Source organism: Triturus cristatus, chromosome 4_2 (genome assembly GCF_964204655.1).
Source record: "Triturus cristatus chromosome 4_2, aTriCri1.1, whole genome shotgun sequence".
NCBI classification, from domain to species: Eukaryota; Metazoa; Chordata; class Amphibia; order Caudata; family Salamandridae; genus Triturus; species Triturus cristatus.
In genome coordinates, this window is record NC_140586.1 from 739,820,748 (window position 1) to 739,831,723 (window position 10,976).

At 44.3% G+C, this 10,976-nt stretch overlaps 1 protein-coding gene across 2 annotated transcripts in view; it reads left to right on the plus strand.

Moving 5' to 3' along the window:
- TTC39A (tetratricopeptide repeat domain 39A) overlaps positions 1 to 5,308 on the plus strand; it is a 721,538-nt gene extending 716,230 nt beyond the window's left edge. For both annotated transcript variants that reach the window (XM_085602648.1, XM_085602649.1), the window contains exon 18: positions 3,406 to 5,308. In XM_085602648.1, coding sequence (XP_085458774.1) covers positions 3,406 to 3,532 — 127 coding nt within the window. In that variant the 3' untranslated portion in view covers positions 3,533 to 5,308. The remainder of the gene's footprint in view (positions 1 to 3,405) is intronic.
- The last annotated feature ends 5,668 nt before the right edge of the window (positions 5,309 to 10,976 follow it).

Genomic DNA, 10,976 nt, shown 5'->3' on the forward strand with positions numbered 1-10,976 from the left:
TCCTAGGACGACCTTTGTCCCCTCTTTACCTTTGTCCACTTCTTGTTCTGGGACACCTTTGTGCCCTCTTGGACGAGTTTACTGCTTCTTGTTCTAGGACGACCTTTGTCCCCTCTTGACCTTTGCTTTGTCCCCTCTTGACCTTTGTCCACTTCTTGTTCTGGGACACCTTTGTGCCCTCTTGGACGAGTTTACCGCTTCTTGTTCTAGGACGACCTTTGTCCACTCTTTTGTCCTTTTCCGACACCGAGGCCTTTCTATGATCAGAATTTTTTTTCCTCTTTCATTGCCTCTGTGGAGCGCTTTCCTTTGGCAGTTGAACCGCCTCTGTATCACATTGAAATATACCTCGATAGTACACAGAGCGTGCAAGCGCTCTTACCTGCATCCTGCAGCCTGCCTCTGCGATCAGTTTCTTCTACTTTATTTTGGCCGCAGTATCTTGATGTTTGAAGCTGCAATGTTCCTCTCAACCCCGCTGCAGTATTGCGACACCGTTGCTTGGCAACCTCTTTCTGATGTGAGGAACGCACACGGTGAAGGAAGCACGTGACACCGTTGCCTGACGACATTTCAGTCATGTAGATATCGCGCACCAAACGGAAGCGCGCGCACTCAGTAACTGACTCACGGTTTAGAAGTGACGTCAGTAGTGCCTCGTAGGTAATTTCTGTTCCTTCTGTATAATAATATTTGCCAAACACGTTCAAAGACAACCGGGCTCGATGCTTGCCCCTGATCAACACGTCTCAGGTGCAAGTGTTTGAGTGTTAGAATGCTTGATGTTCACACCGGGGCCTGATCTCTTGACATTCACACCGGCCCCAATCAACTCCTTTAATGAGGTTAATGGTCACTTTCAAACAGGATTTATTAACGTTGGGGTTTTAACTTTGCTCTCGCTCGGCAATTTCATAGTGTAAATACACCATCTAGTGGCGAACAGTTTAAATGACACATGCAGGGATAGATCAGCTTTGACAAGTAACTGACTCACGATTCGAAAAAAATCACGTCAGAAATGCTTAAGACCAATTCCTTCTTTTTTTTTTTTTTTAGTTTCTGCCAAAAATTTGAGAATGTTTGACTTTCACGCCGGTGCCCATTCTTTGCGAGCAATCAACTCCTTTCTCGATGTTAAACATTACAGCCAAACAGAATCAAATAGCATCGGGTGCAATCTTCGCTCTCGCTCACATTACCAAAGTATCAATAGACTGTCTTATGGTAATCATGCAGACAAGCAATTGATGCGCTGCAGCGTTATGACGCTGAACACACTACGTGAACATAGAGCGTGCTGCTCCTCCGCTAATACATACAGAGGTTCTAACACGTCATCAGTACGAAAAAGGCAGCGCTACATGAAGATCCCTCGACTGAACAAACGGTAAGATCGACTGAGAAGGCACATTGACACAAAAGAAGGATTGAAAGTACATGAATGCTCACCAACTACTAAACGGTCGACAGTTCAAGGAGCATTGTGCCAAGAACGTCCAAAATAGTCTTTTGCCTCGTAGGTGTATATTTTTAGTAATACTTGAAGCCGATTTCCTCACTTAATTTCCGTTGAGACAGGAATCTTTGAATTTCACTCGTTTGAGTTGTCTTGGCAGAGGCTAGTTTCTTACTACATCCAATTTCGTTTTTCCAAATCTTCTGGCATTACTCCGGTTACGCACTTTTCCTTCACAAGTTACAGGAAACAGATGGACTGATTACGTATATTCTTTTAGTTTTGCTAGGTTTCTGGAAATATCCTGGCGTTTCAGGTTTCTTTTACGACTTAATTCTTGCTGAAGTTAGGTGAAACGCCTTCTTGGGTTCTTTGTGCGAGGTGCTGCTCATGCTGCGGTGTTCTTCTTAGTCTGCTTGTCTGGTCTGGTCAGCCAAGATCGTCGCCAAAATGTTGTAAGTAAGTTCAGGTAGACAGCAGGACACTTCTTAGTAGTTATAAGTTAGGTTTATTAAGTTACAGCAGAGCGACACACCTCGCCAGCTGACCAGACCCCAACTGACAAGTGTGGAACCTCCACGTACAACATAGAATGTACACAGGCATTCTGGGAGACTTAGTAGGAGAAAACATAGAGGAAGGTGTAGTGGCCATGTTGGGAGAAGAACTAGTTTACTACAGAATACTCCTGCCTGATGGTTCCTATACAGATGATAAGGACCAGTAGGTGAATTTAAAAGGACTAATAATTTTAACAGTGTATCAAAAGGCTGAAAATGATGATCCAGCACTTAAGCTAAGTGCCAATACACAATTACATATTGTGGAAGGTGAAGTGCTGACTAGAAGCAAGGGTCCCTATTTGGACAAAGGTGTATACCTTTGCCAACTAGAGACCCCCAGTTCTAACAGGGGCCTTATCATTTTACATTACACCCAGTCCCACACTGCAGGAGGCTGCCACTAGAAAGGGGCCACAGGGGCATGGATGGGCCCTGGCAGGCTATACAGCTCTAAAAGCAGCCTCTTTCCTGCCAGCCCACATAGAAACTTCCAGAGTGGCAGAATGGCTAGGCACGCCTTGTTACTCCTCTCTTTTCTGCCTTGCTTTCGCTTGTTTTGGGTCAAATCTGATCATGAACAACTCCTCAGTCCACAAAAAAAGAGTGTTTGATGCACATAGGCACCCACCTCCACAAATAAAGCACTGGACTCCCACCTACAGAAAACACTGTCTGCACACCTGAATTCAACTTAGCTACAAACAAAATATATTGACTCAAGCCCTGAGAAGAGAATGTGAATTCTCCAAGCTTGAATGTTAGGAAAATCCGGATTAAACAACAGAGGCTAGCATTATGCACGAGTCCTTTATTGCAACTCCATGCAATCTTTACAAGTAACCTTAGCAAGGGATTAAATTCCAGAAATGCAAATCACGGCCTAAAAAACCCCGGAAACTCCTGTAAATTGGAAACTGTACCTACAGTAAAATAAGTTACTTCACATTACATGTCAATCAACTCATTTACGTGAAAACCTTAAATATCAGACATACACCTCAACAAACATCTTCAATAAAGCATGGTAAGTGGTTACTTAACTGTCAGGGGACAGCAATATAGAGGCAGATAACTACTGTCTCCTGACTTATATGGACTATGGTGTTATAGTTCTGGAAGTTTAAGTCTCGCTAAGGGTACTTTTAAAGGCTACTTCGAGTTGTAATAAAAGACTTGTTCATAACTCTAGATTCCTGTCATAGGATGACTTTTCCCTGAAAGAGTGTGTACATTATAACGCTTTGGGAGGCGGCTCACGGTGAAGAGCTTTCTACAGTAGCAACATTTGATATCTGACCATGTCTGCAATAATGTCAAAGCAAATGAACTGTTAATGCTCAGGTGTTAAATGCCCTCTTTCTTTTGTCTCCTGTTTGTTTTTAGGCAGAATTACAAGAACTACTCAATGGAATCCAGGACGCACTTCAGGATTCAGGCTGCTCTACTCCTGGCCAAGCCGCGTGCCGAAAATGGCGCGCACACACCGTCACCCTCGCCTAAACGCAGATGAAGAAGTTTTTTAAATTTTTGGGAAATTCTTTTGTACTGTTTCTCGAGCCCATTTGTACAAAAATATCAGACTGCAGAATAACATTTTTTCATGTTAATAAAGCAGCTTAAATTTGGAAAACCTGTGGCAAGATCTGCCAGCGAGGAGGATTTCACTCCTGCGCGGTCCCCCCCTCCCTTCATCTGTGGCTCATCTGGGCCTGTGAAATGAATATAGGTTTACCCTCAAGAGACATTTGCACTGTTTACGTGACAGCTGACCAAGGACTCCCAATGCAAAGGACATTTATGTTTTTCAAAGTATACTGACACTTTTATCCAGTTTTACACTGGCTGGACGGGTAACCCAAACCCACATTTCTAGTAGCTCGGAAGTGCCTGCATTTTGACATGCTTAAGTGCTGAACACATATGTGTGCCATAAACTTAAATTACTGTTGTGTTAAAATTGAGAAATTCTTATCTGCTGCTGACGTGGCTCAAACCTGCTGGTGCAAAGGCAGAAACCAAGCAGACATGTTTTAACGTAACTCCCTTTTTCCTGAAGATTCCCACCTACAGACGCCGGAAGCTACAAGAGCTGCACTCACACTTAGCGCATCGCCGAAGGAGCCGGAGCTAAACATATGTACCATGTTCTGCAATTGCAGAAAAGCTCAGTTTGTCAAATGGGAGTGGTTATAAGTAGTTTTAGGAGGAATTTAGTGTATCTATGTAGGTGATTTAAATTATTTATTATAAGCGTTCAGGTTTGTTGTAATTCAAATATACCAAACCTAGAACTAAACGAGAAATTGCGCTTTTTAACCATACCTTACAGTGCCTTTACTCCCAACTCTTCACAGATATTTAAAACGGTGTAACTGACAAATGTGACGAAATAATGCACAACAGCTCCGATTCTGGGCTTTTTTTGTTCGGTAGAATGTGCTGCTGGATCACGCCAGTTGCGTGACACCCAAGCACGTTCACAGACTAACGAAGACCTGGCGGCTGCACAACGTGTTGCTGTGTAGGTTTTCACCCCCTGTTTAAACCTGTCTGTGTCTCTGACATGCTGTGTGGGAGCAGGGAGACCGAGATGATCATTTCAGTGGGGTGTGGTAGCTTGCCTTTTTACGTTAAATCGAAAGCAAGAAGCGGCTAGGGCAGACAGCGATGGAGTACATTTTGCCTAATAAAGGCAAAAAGAATGCAGAGGATGGGCAAGGAGAAATATGATTTCAAAAACAAACCCTACAATTTGCTTGCGTTTCATGATATGAAATGGCCACATGATAGGATTTCTATACCAGAAACATTTCTTACGTCATATTTATGGACAATTTATGTGAAAATGAAAGGCAATAAAGGGCAATGATTTCTAGATTTCTGATTTTCTATAATTGTAATATCTATGAAGAAAGAAATGCCGTAAAATACGTGTCATGTTTTGCACTTAGGACCGGGGTTCTGATTTCAAATTTTATTATATCACTGGGATGAATCTATCTTACTGGAAAAAGGAAAGCTGTAATGTTTCAGACACTTGGAACGGAGCCCTAAACTCTAAGTATGAATCTTTCATAATGCCAACATAGAAAGAGAGGTAGGACAGAGGCTCCAGGCTCTTACTTGGAGTTGCTAAATTATTATGGTTTTGCTCATTCACCCAGAGAGATGATCCAGTTTTTGTGGGAAATCAGACACAATTTCTTTTTATTTAAAAGTGTTTTACAATATTCTTATTTAGATTTATTTAAACATGGACAAAATAAAAAATTGATTGTTACACAAATACTTTTCTTCATCATCTTTTATTTTTGCATTCACTTTGCTCACTTTTCTTTTTTCAAATGCTTCATTGTTTCATTACTGACATTCTCAAAATAGTTTTTTTCCTGCGCTCATATTTTGGTTGCCTTGTCGCTAGTATACGCATCTTGCATTTTACCACATATGCTCCCCGAGTTAGAAAACTAGTTACGATTCTGGCTTCAATCACTAAAATTGGCCTTTTATGGTGAGTAATGCACACCATACTTGTTCGACCGTGGCAGCATATATATATATATTTTTCTGAGTTATATAGAGCGCAAACTTGACCCAAAGGTATCCGGTATCATAGCACTTTACATGAGCACCAGTTGCGTTACATAAGGACACCTTAATTTTGGTTAGGCACAGGGAGATTAAGTGATTTACCCAGAATCACAGGATGTTGAGCATCGTTGCCGAGACTCTAACCCAGTTCCCCAGATTTGAGGTTGACTGCCTCAGCCGTTAGGCTACATCCTCTCCCCATATTGTTCGCTTAATCACTCTTTGTTTCTGTACCTTTACCAAATTGGTGTTTTGAGCATATCAGGTTGTGCAAGTAATAGCATGTGTTGCTAACCATAATTGGCAAGCTTCAGTGGGTGACGTGTTAGATCCAGAACTATAACTCACTTTTAAAGCACGTTTTGTTGAGTGAATTTCATTGTTTTTTAATGCTGTACACGGCCTTTGTCCATGAGTAGTGGATCTGATGCCAGGCCCTCTGTCCACCTCACTGTGGACAACTGCACGCGGATGCCATGTAACCATTCCACGCTGTGTACAGTCTTCAGCCAGGCACTCTGCCCAACCAGGTTCTGCTGTGTGCAGCAGGGGTTAGTTGTAGGGCTCGCCTATCCTTGCACCAGGCTTAATCTGCTATCAGCCAGGCCACATTTCATGCAGATTAATTGAACAGTGCCAAAGTTATTAGTGAATGAAACTCTAATTGCCGTCCCATGATGAATCTGATCAAAACCAAGAGTAAAGCTAAACCCACTTAAAGTCTGCTAAATGTTGTGTGATTCATCAAACAGTGCCAAACCTTTTAGTAGATGAGTGTTGCAAAGCCATCTTGTGCCCTGGGCACCCCCAACTTTTTGCTGAATGGTACTGTGGTAACTGACTCTGTCTAACCAGGCCAAGGGCCAGTGCTATGCTGAAAGAGACACATTTAGAATACAGTGCAAACACCTACATACACTAGGGTACACTATGGTACGGGGAACCCCTGTGATTGGCATGACCTACCCTATCAGACCCCATTAAGTAATAGGGCAAGGGGAGTAAGTCCCTAGTCCACAATAGGGTATGGCAGTTTAGAGGCCAGCAGCTTTTTCTGCACTTGCATGTGTGCACTTCTGAAGCCTGAGGTCAGTTTAAAAGTAGCCCTGGGTGGCAGGACTGCTTTTAAAAAGTAAATTGTGCCCAAACTCGACTTTGGTGTTTGGGGCACTTAAAATGGATAACCTACAATGTTTTGGCATATTAGGAACCCCCAGGGTCTTCCCTAGGTGTCAGGTGTTTATAAGGTAGACCCTTATAAAATGAGTTTTATATGCCCTGGGTTAAGTGAAATTTCACATTTCACTCCCCACATTGTGATAAAGTGCTGCTCAAATTCGACTTTGATGCTAGGAGCACTGTGGAGGGAGGATCTGCTATATTTATACAGATTCAGAGCCCCTAAAGTCTCCCCTAGTTGTCCCATGGGGTGAGGGTTCCTGTAGATATAAGCAGAGTACTTATAAAATATGTTTTTATAAGCCCTAGTGCTGGAAAAATGGCCCAAGTCGGTTTTCCCATTGAAATTCCGATGCCACATAGGTTAACATGGCAAGAAGGTATAAACTAATAACTCCTGATAGGAGAATGATAGCACTTCCATTCAAAGACTTCCCAGAATATGGAATATCATATTGTTGAATTTCTCCTAAAATGTATAGACAAGAAGTTATAAGACTTTCTTGTTTGTAAGTCCAGATTCAGCCTTCCAGTGGTCTGTCCTGATTGGTCAGAGTTAAGTGGATTAGCCAAGCTGCCTTGAGGTGATAAAGAGCCCCTGGGGTTAACCAGATCTGCTGGGAGGGCAGTGTGCTGCTACACAGAAATGCCAGAGCACGGCGAGGAGTCGTAAACCATGGTCTTCAAAGGGAAGGGGACGGCCTCAGTATCATTTCCAACTCTACTCTCTTGACCCAAAGACAGAGCTAGAATTAAGGAAAGAATGAGCAGATGCAAGGGGGAGAGGCTATGGAAAGTAGCCATCCTAGTGGTGTATTTAGCCAGCTCTTCCCTCCCTGCTGGAAAATCAGCCATTATAAATCTGGAAGATTTGGTGCACTCTGGGACAAAATAATGCCACACTCTACAGATGTGGTCATATCCTTGGGGAGTTGCGCTGCTCCCATTGGTCAGGAGTCACCTCCTGCTTGACCCAGAGAACTTGGAATAAGTATCTGAGAGGAGCAGTCTCTTTCAGATCTGCTGCTTGAAACTTTAGAAAGCAAGACTTTGCCATGCTGAGAAGTTGGGGTGAAAATTCTAAGGCCTGCCCTCTGGAGACTGCACCAGTTGAAACTACAGCCCTGTGGATTACCTTGCTGTAAAATAACTAAAGAGTGAACTCCCTGCAAGCTACAGGTTAACAGAGCTCACCTCGAGCATCACCACCAAGGATCCTCAACCTGGAGAACTAGCAGTGGATGTGTAGGGGTTTTGTCCAAGTGGATTAAGGGAACTGAAGTCCTCAACTTTCAAGGATCATGTTGGAGCTTCCAGACCCTTGGAGTGAGTTTGAGACACTTTGGGACCCTTTGGGGGAACTTCAGGAAGAATTTCCAGAAGTTTGGAGAACTTTGGAGCAACTTTGGAAAAAAGCTCCATAGGGGTATCGACTCAACCTGGCCAGCTAGCCAAGCCGCCTGCTTTCAACCGCGAGCCGGCCAAGCCATCCAGGTTCGTCTTGCTGAAAGCTCCGTAGGTCTGACTTCCAGAGTTTGACCGGGAGTAGAAGAAATCCGAGGCCTGTGAACCCTCACCGAATCTGGCCTGGTGAAGAGCATCGATGGACCCGACAAGAAAAAGCTCCAGAAAAGTTTCTAAGTCCGAAGGTAAAAACTGTGACCGGGACCTAGCCGCTCAGTGCTCCATCGCGGTCGGCCTGAAACTTTGACTTTGAGCCAGTCTATCGCGACCAGATGTCCCAGTTTCTAAGTGCTATAAAGTGATAACTCTCAAAAAAATTATATCTCCAGTTCCCTACATTGAATTTTTGTCGTGTTGGTGTCATTTTAAAAATAAAAATATGTCATATTTTTTATAAATTGGTGTTGGATTTTTATTATATGTTGTGTCTTAATTATTTACTGAATTGGTGTTTTTAAATGCTTTACATACCTGTCATTGAAGTTAAGCCTGCCAGCTCGCAGCCACGTTACCAAGGGTTAAGCATAGGATTTATTTTCTAAGACCTATTCGGAGCCCTATACTGTGTTAGTGGCCTTATTGCTAGTGGCAGACCTACATTTGCCCCTACCAATAATCCACTCTCCATTATTTGGTGCTCAGCGATGCGGATGAGGACTTGTGTTTAAAAATACACCTTTCAGTAAAGTGAATTAAGATTATAACAATCCTCTAAATTGCCTTAGAACAAAACATTTGAGTTTGATTTTTGGAATTTGGACTAAACTGTTTTTATTCCTTTGTTTTTGGTGTTTCCAAATTGTTCTTCGTCTGTTGTGCCTAGTTGTTGTGACCCACAACTAGGGAACCATGGAGCTGGATCTGGCTAAACTGTCCCAGTTCAGGATGGCTGATCTTAGGGTATAGTGTAGGCTTAGGGGGCTGCCTGCTTCCAACAAGATTAGGAAGGCAGGGTTGCTTAAGTCCCTACAGGCCTGGGCTGTGGTAGCTGAGGAGATTCAAGGGGGGGGAGAGGGTGTTCCTCCCGAACCTCACCCAAGAGGAGGGTGCCTCTTCCATTATCTCTAGAGTTAGCCCTATGATCCCAGATGGTGGGAGTGGGGAAGGGTCCCTTACTCAGGAAACACCACTGTCCCTTGCCGAGAGAGAGCTTGAGGCTCAATTAGCTTTGATTGCCTTGGAGAAGGAGAATTTGGAATTGGCTAAGAAGAGGTGGGAGAGGGAGGAGGCGGTCAAAAGAAATGGTGTTAGTGAAAATCATGAAAATTGTGAAATGTCCAGGGGTGGTGATTTGATCCTAAACTTCCCAAGGGCATAGTGCCCAAGTACACTGAGGGGGATGACATTGACAGGTGGCTAGCAGCTTTTGAGAGGGCCCTTAGAACGAGTAGGGTCCACTCTAGGTATTGGGGTGCACTCATGTGGGAGTTGATTCCAGTAGCTGGGAGGGATAGGCTCATGACCCTGAAGGGAGAGGACCCACAATCATACCAGCAGATGAAGGCATGCTTAGTCAAGAGATTTGGTCTGACTCCAGAGTAGTACAGGGTGAAGTTTAGAGGCACCCAGAAATTGGAGTTCAAAGTCGTGGATAGACTTTGTGGACATTTCAGTGAAGGCACTGGAAGGCTGGATTGTTGGTAATAAAGTTGACACAAATTAGGGATTCTATAGTTTGTTTTTGAAAGAACATATTTTGACTCATTGTGCAGAAGAGAAGTTACGCCAGTATCTAGTGGACTCTAAGCTGACAGACCCCAGAGAGTTGGGGGAAGCAGCTGATGAGTGGGTAAGAACCCGGATTTCCATTCAGCACCAGGGGAATGACCAGAAGAAAGGAGGACAGGTCCCTCCCCAAGGGAAAGAAGGTCAAAACCAGAAGGAGTCCCCCAAACACCCACAAACACCTGCACAAGGAGGGGGCCCGTGCCAACCCAAATTCCAAGGGAGGGTGTATCAGGGAAAGAATGGTAGGTTCTTTGATCCCTCAAAGGTGGATAACTGCTTTGACTGTAACCAGCCAGGGCATAAACAGGGACATGCTGTCTGCGCCAAGAAGCTCCACCCTAAGGGGCCATCCACAGGGATTGCCAGTGTAAGTGTAGGGGTGGAGAGTGGTATTCAGGTGATGGAACCAACCTTAGTGTCCCTGGTTGGGGTGAATATTGCAAACCTTGCTGCCTTACCTCCAAACATGGACCAGTACAGGCAGAGGCCTAAAGTGAATGGGACTGAGGTTGAGGCTATCAGAGACACTGGGGTTAGTGTAACTATGGTCCTGGATGAGCTGATGCCTCCAGGAAGGTTGCTACCTGGTGAGTTTCACCAGGTGACTTATGCAGACAGCACTACCAAACTCCATCCGATGGCTGTGGTGGATTTGGAATGGGGAGGCGTGATAGGCCCTATGAAGGTAGCTGTGTCAAAGGTGCTCTCGGTCCAGTGTTTACTGGGCAATGATCTTGAAAAATCTGCTTGGTCAGAGGTGGAGAGGACTCCATTTGAAAATATTGGAGTTCCCTGAGTGGGTATGTGCTGTGACTAGGTCACAGACTAGCCAGTAGGGAGGAGCTGGACACTTGAACCCTGGAACAAAGGGCCAAGCATCCAAGGACAAGGGCACTGGGCCTTTTGAGCCAGCCCAGGGAACTCCAGAGGTGCAGGAAGAATCTAACCATGATGGGGAAGATCTGGCCTCTGAGGGAGGGACTCCATCCCTG